Source organism: Myodes glareolus, chromosome 27 (genome assembly GCF_982192425.1).
Source record: "Myodes glareolus chromosome 27, mMyoGla1.1, whole genome shotgun sequence".
Taxonomy (NCBI): domain Eukaryota; kingdom Metazoa; phylum Chordata; class Mammalia; order Rodentia; family Cricetidae; genus Myodes; species Myodes glareolus.
The window spans coordinates 2,187,720-2,206,299 of NC_142052.1; the positions used below are offsets into that span (position 1 = coordinate 2,187,720).

The 18,580-nt window shown below is 45.2% G+C and overlaps 2 protein-coding genes across 2 annotated transcripts in view; one reads left to right on the forward strand and one right to left on the reverse strand.

The window, feature by feature from the left end:
• Positions 1-18,580, forward strand: part of Fbxl13 (F-box and leucine rich repeat protein 13) — a 171,681-nt gene that overhangs the window by 82,969 nt on the left and 70,132 nt on the right. The window contains exons 10-11 of the mRNA XM_048433517.3: positions 6,296-6,348; positions 11,831-11,931. Of these exons, the coding sequence (XP_048289474.3) occupies positions 6,296-6,348; positions 11,831-11,931 (154 nt within the window). The remainder of the gene's footprint in view (positions 1-6,295; positions 6,349-11,830; positions 11,932-18,580) is intronic.
• Lrrc17 (leucine rich repeat containing 17) overlaps positions 1-18,580 on the reverse strand; it is a 29,591-nt gene that overhangs the window by 8,554 nt on the left and 2,457 nt on the right. Inside the window, exon 2 of the mRNA XM_048433519.3 lies at positions 3,357-4,271. Coding sequence (XP_048289476.3) covers positions 3,357-4,143 — 787 coding nt within the window. The 5' untranslated portion in view covers positions 4,144-4,271. The remainder of the gene's footprint in view (positions 1-3,356; positions 4,272-18,580) is intronic.

An 18,580-nucleotide genomic window follows, 5' to 3' on the forward strand; every position in this document is an offset into this window, starting at 1 on the left:
TTTGATGCAAAGTGTGTGCTTTCGATGGAGAACAGACAGACACACACTTCCTCCTGCCAAAGCAAACTTCACTAATATCTTCATTTCTAGATCTGGCACCACATGGCACCCATGTTTCACATTTACCACTGATCGAAATATTTTGGAGTCGGGAGAGGAGGTTTAAGATAGGGTCTGGCTTTGAACTTGCAATGTGACTTGAACCGGGAAGGCTTTGAGCAGCTGATTCTCCTGCTCTCCTCTGAGTGCAGCTGGGGCCACGTCCTTGGTAAAGCACCTCACTAGATCTTATATCTACAGTCAGCTCTTACAAGCTCTTTCAACCGAGTCTTACCATGAAGAGGAAATTGTGAAATTTCCTCCACACCATTTACCCATTTAGTAGGCTTTTGGTTGTCAGCAACCTCAGAACTAATTTGAAGGCTTGGTAGTTGTTAAAGAGACATACATGGGTTTGTTTATTAGGAATTAAATTTCTTAATTATTATTGAAATCGGGGGACAATAGTGTGGCCCCAGCATCAGAAGGTCCTGGAGGCAATTTACCTATATAACCTTCCCAGCCCTCAAAGTAAAATTGGCAATTGTTTTGGTAAATGCAGAGCTAAGAGTAGTTTTAGAGCTCGCAGTTGGTGTTCTTGGCAAATCCAGTCAAACCAATATGGCACAATGTGCCTTCCAACTAATCCCACGCACATTCCCTTTGGAGGGCTGAATCTTGTTGGCAAAGTGCCTGTCACTCAGTGAATAAAACTATTTTTTTCCCCTGTCAGATGTTTAAGGCAAAAATAGGGATCTTTGAGGTCTATGTGGTTGAACTGGCTCGAGTTAGTACCCCGCACGGATTATCGGCACCACTGCTGTGCTGTTGGGCAGGCTGAATTTCCTCCCAGGAAGGAGCTGCACCCAGGTTCCCTGCTTTCATTCACCATGTGGTTTTCTTGTATAGCTCAGGAGGAGGCTTTAACATTGGGAGGCATGAGCCAATTCTTGGTCTAGTGAATGCGTCCCGTCTTGAAGGAAGAGATGGCACTGCAGGGTGGTTGTGGCTGGAACGGTGAATTCCTACTGCCCACATGACCTGAGGATAGCTTCTTCGTACCCAGCTTTGTCATTTACAACGTGACATTGGTCATGTCCGTTATGGCCACACTGCTTTAGGGCCGTGAGGACTGAGTGACCATGTCTTTAACCACAGGCAGTGGGAGAGTGACTCTCGTTCCCCAATGTCACCGCTAGCTCCCCACTCGGTGGCATGCTTTAAGTCTCTTGAGAGTCTGTATTTTGTGTAACACGTATAGTACAGTCATCAAGGGCACGGATACACTCCAGCAGGAGCCTAGAAATGAACATTACTGAGCATTTGTTACTTTAGTATTTGAGATTTGTTATCTGTTTATCGAACAAAGCAATGAAATTAGAAGAGATTTAAGATTGTCATATTTGGGTTCTAGCCATGATTTCCAACGGCTGTGTGTTTCTGTTAAGTTGCTTAGGTTACTGCTTTAAGGAGCAAAGACAGGCAACTCAGATATTCTCGCCCATTGCCCATTGCTGGGCTTTTAAAAAGGAGTTTAATAGACTTATCCTATAGGAATGTGACTTAAAATAGGAGTGAATTTATAATAAAACAAAAATGAAAATTAGATGATGAGTGGAATTGCTAGATTTATGTAAATCACCGTGAAAGGCTTTGTATTTAATTATGAAAAGACATAATTAGTTCTGTTTTATAGACTAGAATTAGAGGCTCTGCCTGGTGTTGGGTCAACAGATACAGGGCAAAGAAGGGTAGGAGGAACTGCCGTGCTGTGCTAGACCGTAGCGTAAGTATATCTCACATAGCTAGCAGAGAATATTGATGTTCTCAAGAATATTGATCGCACAAGCGATCCATATCTACGATAATGCATGGTAACATTCTGATTGGATGCTAACCATCATAGTCATGAATTAAAATATCACATTGTCTCTCACAAACACATAGAATTACTGCTACATAAAAATTAAACACTTGACAATGAAAATATGGGCTCTGAATTTTACAGAATCACTAACTATTAGAGGGGCGTGGGTTGTCCTTTCATGTTCTGACTCAGTGTTATATGAGCTGAATTTATGTGTAATGAAACTTTATATCGGTTCACAGCAGTTTTGGAGCAAGGAAGATTAATTTGTGGGGTATTTTTGGAAGATTATATTTAGGCAACAATAAGTGGGAAAAGGAAAGCAATAAAATATGTTTTATAGCTGATGCTTGCCAAGAGAAAAAGAGAGATGTTTTGTGGGAAAAAAGACCAAATAAGAACTTTGTTCATTGGTGGGGGGAGTGGTATCATACAGCCGAGATTAAGGACTGTAAATGGCTTACTTCTGTTCAGTCTGGATAGCCTGGGAAGAAGTCAGATGCCTGCTTCTGTCAGGGTTCATGAAAACCTTGGGACGAAGTGGCTGGAGTACAGAAGCCTCTGTAGCCACTCTGTGGGCCTCCACCTTAGTGCTCCCACCCTCCCACCCCACTCCACCCTCCCACTCCACCCCACCTCACCCCACCCCACCTCACCCCACCCCCGGTCTGTGCGGTGCTATTTTACTTAATTGGTGTACGTCAACCTGTGTAGAAGACTTCTGCACTTGAAACTAAGAAGATAGATTAGATTCAAGATGAGAGGGATTCCTCATTGCCATAGCGTTCCCTGAACAGAACAATCAGTTCTCATGGCCAATCTTGTTGTTTTCTTGTTACATAAAAATTTATTTACTTATTTTTTACTGTGTGTGTATGACACACGTGGGTGGGTACCCATGGGTGCCAGAGGCATTGAACTCCCCTGGAATCAGGGTTATGGGTACTTGTGAGCACCTGGTATAGGTGCTGGGAGTTGGATTGATTTTGAGACAGGGTCTCATGAAATCCACGCAGGTCTCCAGCCTGCCAGGTAACTGAGAATGGCCTTGAATTTGTTTTCCTTTGTTTAGTCTTTGTTTCGTTGGGTGTGTGAATTTTTTTAGGGGTGTGTGTTTTGAAGCCGTGTCTCACAGAGCCCAGGCTGTGCCAGGCACCCAACTTCGCTGCATAGGTCCCCGTCCCGTCCCCGTCCCATCCCCGTCCCGTCCCCGTCCCGTCCCTGTCCCGTCCCCCCCCCCCCGCCTCCCTCCCTCCCCCTCAGTCCCCCCTCCCCTGGTTACCAGCTGCCTTGACTAGGACTCCACAGAGTTGATTGTTGTTGGGGAGTGCTGCCTGACTGCTCTAGGCACCATGGGATGTAGGGAGGGGGCGGGAGTAGATACTTTTTCTAACAGCCTGCAGAAACCAGAGAGGGAGAGGCCCACGCACGCACCCACGCACGCACGCACCTTTCCGCCGGCAGTCCAGGGTTTGTATGGGAAACACGTAATGGTGGCACAGGGTGGAGTCGGCTTCGGGCCTGGTGACTGGGGGTCTCCCTGATACCTGGGGCCTGGGGTCCAGCTGCTCACTTTCCTGTTCGATGCACAACTCTTCAGGCTTCAGCTGCAGCAGCTTTTTATTCTTCAGTGCTGGTGGGCTTTCGCACTTGGCGTAGTTGCCCAGATTCCGGTTCCGTGGGACCTGCAGCATGGCAACGAGCGTTTCTAGCTCGCAGGTGCAGCGCCAGGGGTTGTCATAGAGACGCAGGTAGCTCAGGAGAGGGGTGTAAATGAACACCTCCTCTGTCAGCACCTTGAGCTGGTTGTGCTGCAGCAAGAGGGTGGTGAGCTTATTCAAGCCAAAGAATGCGTCGCTCTCAATTTTGGAGATCTCGTTCTGCTGCAAGTCCAGGCTCTTCAGCCTCTTAAACTTAGAGAACACGTTGTTCTTCAACACACGGATTTTGTTTCTCGCTAACAGCATGTGCAGCAAGTCTTGAGGCCAGTCGGGTAACACGTAAACTAACTTCCTTTCTTGGCAGTCTAGGTATTTCTCATGGAGATACGTGTATACATCACAGGGAAGGCCTGGGGCGTAGCGTTTGACAGGGCTGCCTCTCCTGCCGCCACCTGCCCGGCTGTCGCTGCGGCCGGGATTGGCCTGACTTCTCAAAGTGCCAGGGCTGGTCCTGCGGGGCTCAGCGGCTCTGGAGAAGCAGAGAAGAATCACGAGGGCCACTGTGCGCGTGCGCATTCTGACGGCTAGCCGGCCCTGGGCACCAGGCAGGTGGACGAGAGAGTCTTCCTTTGAAATCCAAGGTTGGGTTTCTTTGACAAGCTCAGGTCAGGAATAGTAAGTTTCTGCTGGGCTGTGCAGCGTTCCTAGGTGGGACAAAAGGAGGAGAAGGATGGGAGGAGGGAAGGAAGGAAGGAAGGAAGGAAGGAAGGAAGGAAGGAAGGAAGGAAGGAAGGAAGGAAGACAAGCAGTTAAGTGTCATCTTGAGCAATGTGTGACAGAAACAGCAGCTTTATTTCATTTTGTCTGAGCCTTCTCGTTTTAGTGGACGAACAGTGTTGTAGAACCTGCCTCCCCCTGCGCTTGCCTAGCTTGGCTAATAAACATTCGTTTGGCACTCATATAGGTCTGGTCTCAAATGTCGCCATCTGAGAAGGTGACGTGAAGGCTTCTGTGTTACTCCCATCCCAAGTATTTCCTTCTGTCTTTCCTGTTTTATTTTTCTCCATGTTCATCAGCCTCTGTTTAAGCAAACATTTTGTTTTGTACACTGTTCTGTCCAGTTTCCTTAACTAGAAATCAGATTCCCCAAGGGCCATTTTGTCCACTCTGCTGCAACTGTGTTTCCATGACAATTTTTTTAAAATATCATAGCTATTCTATCCTAAAGATTTACCACACACAAACTAATGTTGTTCCTGGGCCTCTACTGGTGATTCCTAAGATCTGCATTGTTTTTTTCTTTTGAGACAGGGTCACTCTGTAGCCCAGGATGAGCCTAAACCTTTGGTCCTCCTCTCCCCTCCAGGGTGCTGGGGCTTGCGCCACCCTGCTTACTTAAGGTGATGTATTGAATGTGCTAGGCTAGCTCTTCTCCAGCTGAGCTACATCCTAGCCCAGACCTGTGCTTCAAGAACTGCTCGGCCTTTTGTAAAATTATTCTGGGAATATTTCTTGCTTGTATCTGTCACTCAGGACAGAGTCTGCTATTAGCAAAGACAGAACTACCTAGAGTCGATTTATAATGAGTAACGTGTCTGTTATTAGTGGCAGGCATGGTTATGAGGCCAGTTGTGCATCATCGGTATGTCAGTCATTCTAGGTTGCGCACCAGGGCCATCCTTACCTGCAGTTTCCCCTGTTCATGGGGCCCCACCCACCTAGAATGCCTTCCCACCGCTTGGGTCAAGCAGTACTCATGAGCATCATTCATGTGTCTCCCCTAAGGGCTGTCTAGCTGTCCAAGTGTCTGTTTTGTCTTCCCTGAGCCATGCGATGTCTGCATTACAAGCGCTATTAAGCGCTGTAATGACTTTCCTTACCCTCCACTCTTCTGTAATTTAGTGTAATTTCTATGTCAGTATAACTTTAAAAGTCACAACAAATAGTTTATTTCAATCATTATGCATTACGGGGAGGAAGCGTGCTGGTCTTTGCAACACGCCTTGAAATGCATCAAAAAACAATGCAGAATACAGGACCAGTTGAGAGATGGGTGAGCATGCAATAAAGCCAGTATAAAATGCAGATTATAATCCGGGTGGCAGAGATGCAGGTGCTCATGCTGTAGTCCTGTCAATTTCTGTATACATATAAAAATAGATATAATAAAATGTTTTAAAACTGAAGCTTAAAGATGGGTCTGGGGAGACGACTTAGTCAGTATGTCAATTGATACACACGTCTGTATACAACATAGAAGCACACATTCATGTGCATGGATACATACATCCATATACCACACAGAAGCACACAGTCACATGCATGGATACATACATCCGTATACCACACAGAAGCACACATTCACAAAAATGAAAAACCGTGCACCAAAAAGTCAAAAAAATCAAAACCCAAACTAACAAAATAATCACATTTATTTTCCTCAAATACTTTTAAGCTAAAAGCCCCAAGTACATAGTATTTTTTATAATCAAAATCGTGGGTTTTTTATTTCTATCTTCTTCCTGTACCTCACAAATAAGCAGATAATAAGCACGCATATATGAGTTTTTAAAGAAGCATTTGCCCGAGCAGAGAAGCCCACACCCTGAGACCACATTCCTTGCCCAGGTTCCTATGTACCTTCTAAGGAAAATGCTGCATTGAATGTATGGTGAAAGACCACATGCTTGCAGGGTGCTGTTTAGTGACATCTGCTTGTTTTATTTAGGCCACTGTAAAAACCTGCAGGAGCTGAACGTCTCAGACTGCCAGTCTCTCACAGTGAGTAAGACAGTTTCTCTACCGTTGTTGGTGTAGGTTCGAACTTCTCACACCGGAGAGCCAGTGGGCAGAGCACATCCTTCGTGTGCATTTGTGCTGAGTGTGGAAAAAGTAAGCTGTATTAAACATTGGTGAAAACATTTACCCCCTCTGCACAATGCTGTCATTGATCTTGTGGGTATGTGCTCAATATTGGGGCCTCTGGCGAATGGAAACTCTCTTGTGGTTACATAAGAATGAACTGTGTTTATATTTTATGCACAGACAGAAAATGCTGGGTCCCAGCAAGGTTTATAGGCTTACTCTGCTGGTTTTATGGCTATTAGTAACCATACCAAAGAAGACAGAAATGAGCACATAACCCAGATTCCTCCTTCCTAGCCCCGACCCCTTGTCTTTCTCTCTACCCCCAATCTGTTTCCTGTACTGTAAGCACACAATGCCCTTTCTACAGGCATGTCTGACCAACCCACTACATCTTCCACCATGAATACACTCCTGGGGAAAAAAAAATCAAACCATGTTAGCATTAGTTCTCCTTGGAGACCCTTTGCAGCTCCCTTTGCAGGCTCCCTTTGCAGGCTCCCTTTGCAGCTCCCTTTGCAGGCTCCCTTTGCAGCTCCCTTTGCAGCTCCCTTTGCAGCTCCCTTTGCAGCCTCCTCCTGTTCCTCCGCTGTGTGCACAGTGAGTTCCAGTGGTTTTGCGCATGCACTACCGTCTCTTTGCTCTTTTGAGCCAGAGTCTCACCATGTAGACCAGGCTGTCCTCGAGCTCAGAGAGATCCACCAGCCTTTGCCTCCGTCACCTCGTATGTTAAAGGCGTGTGCCACCCACCTGATTTTGTTTCTTGCCTTGCCCTTGCCCTCACCCTCGAGCAGGGTCTGTAGTTCGGAAAGGTTCAGTATCTCGGTCACTTCCTCTAAGCCTTGACAGGCCTACTGGTCTAGTGGGACAAGGGTGTAACCTTGGCTACTCAGGAGGCTGGGCCGAATGTTTGCAAGTTCAAAGACTGCCTGAACTGTGTGAGTACTTCAGGGTGAGTCTGGGCAGCTTGTTGAGAGCCTGTTTCAAAACTAGCAGCAGACTGGGGGTAAAGGCTGGTGATGCGAAATACCCAGGGGCCAGACTTAGCTTAAAAAACACAACATTTAATATCTAATGCCACTGTAGGGTGATGCATAGTGAGCCGTGCACATAGAACCTGACATCCCGTCCCGTGTTGCTAGGCCTATGTGCCGTAATTGACACTTTAAGAATGAAGGTCAATCGAGTGAGAGAGAATGAACGGGGAGGGCATAGGGTTGTGTCTCACGGACCCCAAGGAGCAGGCTGGAAGTTTAAAGAAGGAAGAGAAGACGATGGGTTCAGATGTGAATGTCCGTGGGGTGGAAGACATCTGGGAAGGAGTGGCCCAACTAGGCAGGTAATGAATGCGCTGAGCATGGCGGTCCAGACTCGAGAATCAGGGCCACTGCTTTCTACTGAAGCCATCCCAGTGAGTTGTCGGGGCACAGATGTAGTTGTAGGGCGCTGTGAATCGAACTGGACACAAGAAAGTCAACTCGAGTTATAGACTATTGTTTCCAGAAAAACTATCTGAGGGGGTATGAGGAAGAGGGGCAAGGCAAGGCACACAGGTACTTAGGAGCCAATGGAGACAGTCTACCCAAGCAAGGGAACAAGGTTCTGGGGACACAGAGGGCAGAAGGACAGTCTGACTGTGCAGTGACCCTCAGCTCACACCGGTACCAGCCAGAGGCCAAGGCCCTTGGCAAAGGTGGCAAGATGCCTAAAACTGGCTCCTCGGCATCCCTCCAGCACTGCGCACAGCAACACGCCTCATCGTCATGGTTACTCCTCCTTAAACGCCATGTTTTGACATTAGGTCACTTGAAGTCCCTACAGTGCCGTTTCATGAGCCCTTAGACCGATTTTTCTGTCGGACTGAATGATGGCTTACCCCTCCCCACAGCTGTAGCCTGGCTGCTTTCGTTCCTCCTCTGAAACATGCTTCATCTCTGCTGGGTTTTCCATACACTTTAGAAAAAGTGTCTTTTTAAAAAAATGGCGTTGTAGAAATGAAAACAAATTGATGTTACCATTCACTCAAAGTGAACACTTCAATAATCCATGGTAGATGTGCAAAATTCTGGAACCATGGCCCCAATTATTTTAGAACGTTTTCCTCATCCTCCAGAGAAGTCCCATCCGTGAAATCACCTCCTGTTTGTCCCGACTCCTTAGCACCTTGCAATTTCACTTCTCTCTGACAGGATGCATTTACGCCTCTCCAAATTAGCACCGTGGTCTGAGCCCCTCAACGTTTACACTTTCTACTCTTATGTTCATGTTCACACTAGCTCCTTTTTAGAACAGGGAACACTTTGAAAATCCCCTTCTCATGTTTTCCCAGTTTCAGAGCAGAGCATTCACTTTCCCCAAAGGTGGAAGACATTTTATGAGTAAATGAAATATAAACACGAAAGCGCTGAGAGCCTTGGAACACTTCAGCTCCTCTCCTCACGCAAAGCTGGAGCCTCTGACTTAGTGGTCCGGTTCCCACCCACCAGGAGACCACTCTCGGCTTGGTCAGTCAACCCTCTTCTCAGTGGCTCATGCCTCAAACCAACAAACTGCTAATTTATGTTCAGGAGCGTCCCCAAGAAAGCAAGGAACAGACAGACTTGGGACGTAGAACCAATAAGAGAAAAAAAGTTTCTCTGATTGGGCTTTTTCTCTCCTAGCCAAGTGCAAAGGGCTTCTTCATCAGGAGAGACGCAAGTCTCTGCTAGTATATTCTTCAGATGTATGACAAGCATTAAAAAGCGGTTGTTGTGAAATGGATTTATTCTTTCTATGGATATTTTTAAAAATCTATGGATTTTTAAAGCTATCCCATTAGGTGTTAGAAGGAATTTCAATGTGAGTTAATTTTCAGTTCTTGCCTTGGGGAGTATTAGTTCTGCATAGGAATACAAAATTGCATTCCTTAAGTTTGGCCTTCTGCTAGGAATGCCAACACAAAGCCATCTGCATCGAGTCTGTGAACATCAAAGTCCTGTCCAAGTTTGGGATCTATAAAGGGCTAGTAATTTTATCCAGCCCCATTTTACTGTTGTTTCCCACTCCGAGAAATAGGCTGCAAGACAGGTTTACATTTAAAGATGGGGGTAACACTCATTCAGAGAGTTTGGCAATATGTAATCTTGTCTTGAAAAATATATCACACTGAAGAATTTGAGTCCTATGTGTCATAGACAAATTTGTGAGCCATTGAGCATGCTCAAATGGTGTTGTGTTTTATGTTCAAACTCTTCAGTATTGAGCTTTGCCTTCTCTTAAGGGCTGAGGATGGGAGTGGTCTGAACTTGTTGGGGTGAAGGCAGAGAAGGGGTTGCTGGCCCACTGCACACAAAGCACCCACTATCCTCTTCTTGTCCCCACTCTCCTGTGGCCTCCTTAAGGGTGGCTGAGCCAGCTCTGTCACCGGCCTTGTCACCTCCCTTCCCTCTTCCCTTCCATCCCCAGCAAAGTGCTTTAACAGTGGTCAGTCTGTGAGCCCTGACTGGCACACCGAACATTTTCAGAGACAAGCTTTGCACCTGCTAAAGTATGGCGCTGTACGTGGTGATGGCCGTCTTTGCTTTCTGAGGGAAGCTTGTACTGTATCTATTGCATTTGTCTACACCCCTCAGAATCCTACAGTTGGTGCTCAAATGACCGGAAGAATCACCAAAAGCGGGAATGCAATCCTGAGAGCACAGTGCTTTCCAAAGGCCCCGCTTGCCCACATGAGACACTGACAGGAAGATTACCAGTGAAGACCCCGTGTCCTGTTTAAGATAGGACTGGCTGCCGAGGGAGTCACTCACTGGGTGACCAACCACCGGCTACCGTGCCCCGGGGTTTTGTTAGGATAAATATACATACATTCTGGAAACAGTGAAGAACAGAGTGTCAGACTGACCCTGACGTCACTGAAGGTCAATTATTGCTACCCTGAGTGGTGTCTCAGCTGTCCTGCCCGTCTGGATTCTCGAAACCACATTTGGGAGCTGGTGATAATTCACCTCCTCCAGACAGCAGGGGCTGTTCCTTTCTGGACGGAGTGTCCTTTATGTGCTCCACATACGGGTATTTAAACCTAGCTGATACCTGGTGGTATTCTAGGGAGATTCACTGAATAGATAAAAACCTATTGTTAACTCTGTTTCTGTTCCCTTCTTCTCTCTTCCATTTTGTTTTTACAGGGTCTCAGTCTGTAGCTCAAGCTGGGCCAAAACTCATCATGTAGTCCAGGTTGTCATTGAACTTGAGGTTAAATGACTCCTGCGTCTGCCTTCCCAGTGCTGGGATTATAGGCATGCACCATTATATCGACAGTTACTGTATTTTCTTTATTTTTTTATATGCAAGGTAGCTCATTGCCATCAACACTTGACACTCACCTGGTCTCTTTCAGCTTCAGTTCAAGACCATTGTTTGACACCATTGCTCTCAGTCTCATGCCAGCCATAGGCCTCACTCACTTCAGCTTCTCTTCTCTCTCTCCAACTCCAATCCCTTCAATACCTTCAATACCCCTTGTATGTTGTCTGTAGTTTATAGTTCAGTCAGAGTGTCTTTTGCTGTGAAGAGACACCATGACCACAGCAACTCTTATAAAGGGAAACATTGATTGGGTTGGCTTAGAGTTTCAGAGGTGTAGTCCATTGTCATCATGGTGGGGCATGGCGTCAGCAGACAGACATGGTGCTGGAGAAGGAGCTGAGAGTTCTACCTCTTGATCCTCAGCCAACAGGAAGTGAACTGTGTTAATGGGTGTAGCTTGAGCATAGGAGACTTCAAAGCCTATCTCTACAGTGACACACTTCCTCCAACAAGGCCACACCTACCCCAATAAAGCCACACCTCCTAATAGTGCTCCTCTCTATAGGGGGTTATTTTCTTTCAAAACACCACATTTTGCTTTTCAAATATCGATATTGAGTTCATCTCAGAGTTATTTAGCTTTTTAAATGTATCATTATCAGAACCATAGTGATTTAGTCACACAGACAGATGACATGCCTTGGCTCAACATGGCCTTGCATTTAATGAAATCCAGCTGTTGAGAGAGTTCCCTATTCCAGTCTTTCAGAATAACTTTAAAACACGCCAGTTGGCGACCACACTTTTATATCTGGGCAGCCAGAAGTCACTCTGCGGTATTTGTGTCACACACTGGCGTTTGCAAGAGTTCACCTTTTAATAAAATGCCATGTGATGTAATGAAGTTTATTTCTAAAGAAAGAGGAAAGGAGGGAGCAGTGACTCCCTCAATCAAACAAAATGACTAGTTTCTACTTTCTATTTGAAGTAGTATCAAAGAATATGAAGGACCAAGTTGTGCGTGAATGTTTTTCTGGGCCGGGAAGATAATGGAGTCACTGAGAAGCCTCTGAGAGTTTGATACAATTTTCTTTTTTCTTCCGTTCTGCAGGATGAATCAATGAGACACATTTCCGAGGGCTGCCCTGGCGTCCTGTATCTCAATCTGTCGAACACAGCGATCACCAACAGGACCATGCGCCTCCTGCCCAGGTAATGCTGTGCTGTTAGACCGAAGTGCGGTCTCACGTGTGACTCAGGCTGGCCTTGAACGCGTGCTTCTCTGTCCTCTGACTGGCACTGCGTGTATTATTTGTGTCACACTGAAATATTGAGCTCTCCTAGACTTTGGCTTGTTCTAATTGACTTCCGAGCTAATTCCCCATCATCAGCACCCAACCATGGTGGTGTGATAAGGGAAAGCACAGCTGCTTTCCGGTCCCCGAGCTTGTGTCGGTGCCGTCCTTCCTGAGCAGGCACGGCTGGCCCCTGGCCTTCTGTTTCAGCCAGTGACTTTGTCACTTTTGTAGCAGCGTACCCAGTAGCTTGAGATAGACCTTCCTGACTTTCTCCTTCCCTTCCTGGGCTCTGGAGCCTGACCCCCAACTTCCTTTCTAGTGTCTGAGACCTCTCTGTAACAGACCTGGAACCTGCCTGCTCCCCAGTCCCGGTTCCAGGCACCCTGCATCCCCTTGAGAGGCCGCGGCTTCAGCGAGCTTGCTCTGCTGAGTTTTGATGGAGTGTGGCGGCTGCTCTTCCTCAGCCAGCGCATCTCTGGCAGGGTCTTCAGTTTACACACATTTTTCTTATCCGCTTGTTCTCCGTGTTTTCTGTAGGAAGACTAACCAGGTACTGTATCTGGTGCTAGGGAGATGTTCAAATGTGACGTTGGAAGAGCGCTCCGCAAACTGTTGTGAAAGTCTGAATGTTTTCTTGAAACTATATCTTTTTGAAATCCTTTGAAAACGAACAGTAAGGCATTTGGAAAGCTTCAACAGAAAAAAATTCTTGGTGACAATTTTCTTTCCTTCTTCCTCTGTCTTCCACGAATGGGCAAGCCTCAGCCGTTGGCACAGCACTTCCGTTTTCGTCAGTTAACAAACCCTTCCTTTCGGAACTCCTCCAGACACTGACCTACAGGGGCTCCTCGCTCAGCCAGGCCCTTCCTTTCGGAACTCCTCCAGACACTGACCTACAGGGGCTCCTCGCTCAGACAGGCTCTTAGCCATCTTTCGCTTCTTATTCCTATATTTTTAAAAACTCAGGCATATAATCAATTTAGAATTGATTTTAGTGATGAAAGAGGCAATCAGTCAAACTGGAGGTCAATAAAGTGTGTGTGTGGCCCACTAGCCACAGTTTTACATTCTCTCAGCAATAGCTTATCCTCCAACAGGCAATAAGCACTTAAACTACACTCGTTCTTAGTATCTCTACGCACAGCTTTGCCCACATCTCTGGGGTTTTCATAGCTGCTGCACCCCACCCAGCTGCTGCTTCGCGACTCATTCCCAGGAGCTTAGAAGGGGCTGACGTGTTTGCCATGAAGAATGGCAAACACGACAACTAAGACTGGAATTATTGTTCTGACAATTGTTTAGACTCACACTGATGGAAAAGGCAATTTATGAAGCAGATCAAACTTAAAAGTTTGTCTTGCCTGCAGTCAGCACATAAATTGTAACTAGCACAGAAATTGAGGCAACAAAAACACTCGTGCTATTGACAGGTGTGTGCACTCTGACCACGTCTCAGCTTGCCTGCCTCTTCTATGTAATGGATGTAATGTTTGAGAAAAATGAATATAATGTAACTTGTGGAAATATACTCATATCTCAACAACAGTGCTCAGTTGGTGGGCAACCTCTAAACATTTAGCAAAAGTTTAGTAAGTACTGTGTAAGAACCAGCTGGCTACATGGAATTGACTATAGCTATATTGTATGGTTTATTCGTATTTATAAACCATATGGCACCTAACTTTGTAGCTATAAAGTACTAAAATAAAACTTTTACAGTATACACATTTACATGTGATTTTGGAGAAATAGTTAGATATTTATCACTATATTCATAATTAAAGATAAAAGAATGACTTATATGTAATCATCCTCTTAGGAACAGAGTGTTTTTACATTTTTCAAAGTTCATGAATCTCTTAGTAAAATTTTGTTTTGGTCAGGAAAACGTTTTAAGTTATTCATAGATATCTTTTTCGTCACCATCATTAGTAGCAGCCTTTGGACTCTGTTTTCCGTACACTTTATATACTAAATGGTCCTTTTCGGGTTGGAACATGAGATGCAAGTATCTTTTTAAACTTTTCTTTTAGAAATGACACAAACAGAGCTAGATAATTATTTCTAAATAAGAATTTGTGAAAAGTATATCAGACTTGTTAAATATTATTTCCAGTTTCAAACAAGTAGTCTTTTTGTTTTATTTTATTTTTTTCCTTTTTGACCCAATACTTGGAGAAGAATTCATTCTTTAAAGTGGTTGATGCTTCAGTTTTAAACTTCTGTCTTTAATTGTAGAAGAAATATGGATTGGATTATTTCTGCTCTTTGGAATTCAGATTTCTTCAAGGACTAGTTTGTAATTATTTTCAGCATAGCCACGACTGTTTAAAGTGAAGCATTTGTTGAAGAGAACAGGCTTCTGTGTGTAAATGTATGTGTATGCATAGACCTTCTTGACATGTCATAATATAATAGTGATACGTCACTGATTAATCAAGCTCACAGTTTATTTTACGTATGAAGATAAGTATCATGCTTTATCATGGATTATAGCATTTTTCCACATAAAATAATATTCTTCCTGGTTAATGTTTCTTCGTGATTTGTGTTATTCTTTGACACAAGCTTTCCCTGCTTGGCCTAGGCTGTCCTCAAACTTACAATCCTCCTGCCTCAGCCTTCTGAGTGTTGTGATTATAGGCTCACACTACCATACTGAGTTGAATCTTTTAAAATCTGCTGCTGGCATCCTTCCCTTTGCTTCCCTGTATTTCTGCTTTCTGTGGAATAACTTTAGGAACCCTGTCCCTTAAGCCTATGTGCTGCTGGGTGTTGGTTGTGTTTTATGTGTAGCAGGTAGCTAGCGTCTATTTCATTTTTGGTTTTTCAAGACAAGGTTTCTTTGTGTAGCCCTGGCTGTCCTGCAGCCAGCACTGTAGACTGGACTGGTCTTGAGCTCAGATCCGCCTACATCTGCCTCCCTGGTGCTGGGACTAAAGATGTGAGCCACTGTCCAGCCACTACCTAGTTTACTTCCTTTTCCTCCCTCTCCTTCCTCTCGTTTTTAGACACGTCTTACTATAAAGCCCATGGAGGCTCAGAACTCACTATGTAGCTCAGGCTGACTTGAACCTGTGGTCATCCTCCTGTCTCAGTCTTCCACATGCAGGAATTACAAATGCAAGCCCCATAACTGACTCCCTCCTTTGCTTTTCAGTTTTAAACATTCTTGCTGGCAATATGTTGAGCTGCTCCTTCCCCACTGGGTGAGTTAGTAGATTAGCTTGGCTGTGAGTTGAAAGCTGTTTGGGAATATTTAGTTTACAGATGAGTGTATAACTTAGTGGGAAAGATAGAAAGTTAAGTTCTTTCCATTCAGTGAGCGTTCAGACTGACGTTTACCTGATGCTTATGACTTTTGTCTTACAAAAAAACATGCAGTAACTTATCTATTTTAAAAATACATTTCGTAATGACTGTCTGTTTTTTCTGTTTTCCATTGTTCTGAACATGCTGGGGTGTGCAAAGTTCTTCTTTACACTGTAAATAACCAGAGAAGTGCTGGCTGCTGCTGCCCCTCCCTCCTCCTCAGTTCTTTCCAAAGAAATCAGTTGCCAGAAAAAAAGAGAAAAAAAAAATGATGGTTGCCCTCAATGGCAGCATTGATTTGCCAGATTTATTTGAGTATTTTTTCTCCCTTCTTTGGGATTTAGTTTTCTAGAGTTAAACTGAGGGCTGCCCACAGCTCTTTCTCATTATCATTTGTGGGTTTCATTGGGGGTGGGAGTTGCCACATGTGTGGGGAGGGTTAGGGCAGCTTGAGGGACTCAGTTTCCACCGAGTGACTCGTCAGGTGAGAGCTCGGGTCATCAGGCTTTGCCCACAGAAATCACCTTGTTGATCCGACCCGCAGACCCAGCCCTTACTCCAGGAGCATCTTTGCCTCACACCCTTTCCTGAACTGAATCCTTCCCAGCTGTCTCTGTCACCACGGTCTCGGGAGTCCTCTGCCGAGTGTAGTCCCCTGCACTACATCTTGCCTGGTCTGCCTCTGGTCTCCCTTTCTCCAGTCTGCTCAGACTCAGGTCGCAGGAAGAGTCATCCTACAACAGTCCCGTCTGGTCCAGACTCTTCCCTGCTGCCCCTGACATCGTCATCTCCTTCCATGACATCATCATCCACTGTCCCTGACATCATCTACTGTTTCTGACATCATCATCTACTGCCCCTGACATCATCTACTATCCCTGATGTCATCATCTACTGTCCCTGACGTCATCATCTACCGTCCCTGACGTCATCATCTACCGTCCCTGATGTCATCATCTACCGTCCCTGACATCATCATCTACCGTCCCTGATGTCACATACTGTCCCTGACATCATCTAGTTGATCACACCTGTATGGGTTGTCCAAGCGAAGCCCTGAGCCCTGGCCTTCTCCTTCTTCCTGCTTGTCTTCCTTGCAGTGGGGAAGCCCTTTCTTTCCTGCCTAATTCTTGGCCTCTTTAAGGCGTGGCAATCCCAGAAGACCACTGGGTTCTCCTTTCCCTGATCCCCAGTGGCCACACACACTTATTTACCCCGTGGTGATAACTACAATGCACAAAACCTTCTGGACACACAACTGGAACAAAACTACTACTACTACTACTACTACTATTATTATTATTATTATTATTATTATTATTATTATTATTATTTTAGAAGGCGTGTGTGTGTTGTTATGATTGCTCAGGCTGATTTTGAACTTCTTCTGCCTCAGTCTACCAGACAGCAGGCACTGCAGGGCCACATTATTGTGTATGGTGTGGACTTTTTCCATTAGTGGGTCCTTCTGTGTTGCCGTGAATGGTGTGTGTTCTTTTTATTTAGATTAATTGTCCCTTTTGACTTTGGTTTTCCTTATATCCCAGGGTTATCTGTTATGTAGTCTTGCCAATGTCCCTCAACGAGGAGCGGCCTCGGCAAGTCGCTGTGCTCTCCGGACACCTCAAGCTCACTCTCATTATGAGGCCACGTTTTCCATTTAGATATTCTAGAGAATTCTGCTTCTTGAAGTCAAAGAGCCACAAACTCAAAAGAATCTACCTGCAAATTCCCTTCTTCCTAGACTAGGCCTTGTCTTGGTGGTTTTGATAGAAATATATTGATAGAAATTTCCATTTGAATATATGGTATTTTACTCTTTCTAACAGACTCCCTCTGGTGTTGAAAATGGAACATAAAACCCTTCAGTTCTTCAGTGGAAATGAAGTCAAAAGAAAGAACAAAAACTATTTTTGTGTTTTCATAAAGATTACACTAGTAGCAGAAAAATAAAAAGGAAATCCATACCCTCAATAAAATAACAGTTATCAAATAATTAGGAAAAGAGTAAACATACCATAAATAGTCCTTCTCAAATCAGAAATGGAATTATCAGGGCCCTATGCTGAGAGGGTGTGAGCCTGGCCTTTCTCCGAAAGAGAAACATTTCTTTACCCAACTCCAAATGAAGTATCAGTGATGAAGCAATCCGCCACACTTTCCTTGTAGCCAGCACATCTCCACACTCTCACAGCTGTCTGTTTGCAGCTCTGAGATCCCTAAGAAGGGCACAGGGCCGCTAGGGTGCCCTTTGCACTCAGGAGAAGTCCCTGAGCTGTCACTTTGAAGGGAAGCTGGCTAGAGACCTTCAGCCTGGGAGCCACGGAGCCATTTAGTCCAACAACTTCCTTGTCCTCAGCAGAGGCTCTTAACTTTCAGCCAGTGACCCCTGCCTCAAAGGGAAGGCAGTCAGGTGTCTCCGAGGTTGTGTATGTCTAGTCTGTGTGTGTGTGTGCACATGCACACATGGGTGTAAATGTGTGCATGCAGTGCCCTCAGAGGCTAGCGGTGACTGATGTACTGAACTGGAGTTACAGACGCTTGTGAGTCACCTGACATGGTGCTGGGAACTGACCTCCAGTTGGCTGGAGGAACAGCAGTGTTCATAGCCACTGAACTGTCTCTCCAGCTCTTGCTTCTGGTTTTGATGGTGTGAAAATCTCGCTGCTTTCACTACGCTTTAGCTGAAATCCAGGGAACACAAGAGATGGCTCAGGGAGTGAAGACACTGCCCTCCAAGCCACCTGAGTTCAGTGCCGGGGATCAATGTGGTAAGAAGAAAGAACCAGCTCCCAAAGCTGTCCTCTGACCTCCACTTGGGTTCTCTCTCTCTCTCTCTCTCTCTCTCTCTCTCTCTCTCTCTCTCTCTCTCTCCCTCCCTCCCTCCCTCCCTCTCTCTCTCTCTCTCTCTCTCTCTCTCACACACACACACACACACATGAGTAAATTCTTTAATGCTAAACGGAACTATAGACCTTATAGATTACCAAAATTGTGTAAAAATAGTCAAGTAAGTCTCTTACTTAATTTACTAACTGATCATATGGGTTTAAGGAGGTAGAATGATAGGTACTATATATGGATATACATATATGTTATATGAAAGAATTTAAGGCATACTTTCTTAAAGTCATAAATATATATATTTGTTCAGGTAAGATCCAGGCCTCATGACATCCTCCAAACTCTTGTTAGATGAGCATTGTTGTGAAATAATCTTGGTGTATACTGTGAAGATATGTCGCTCGGAT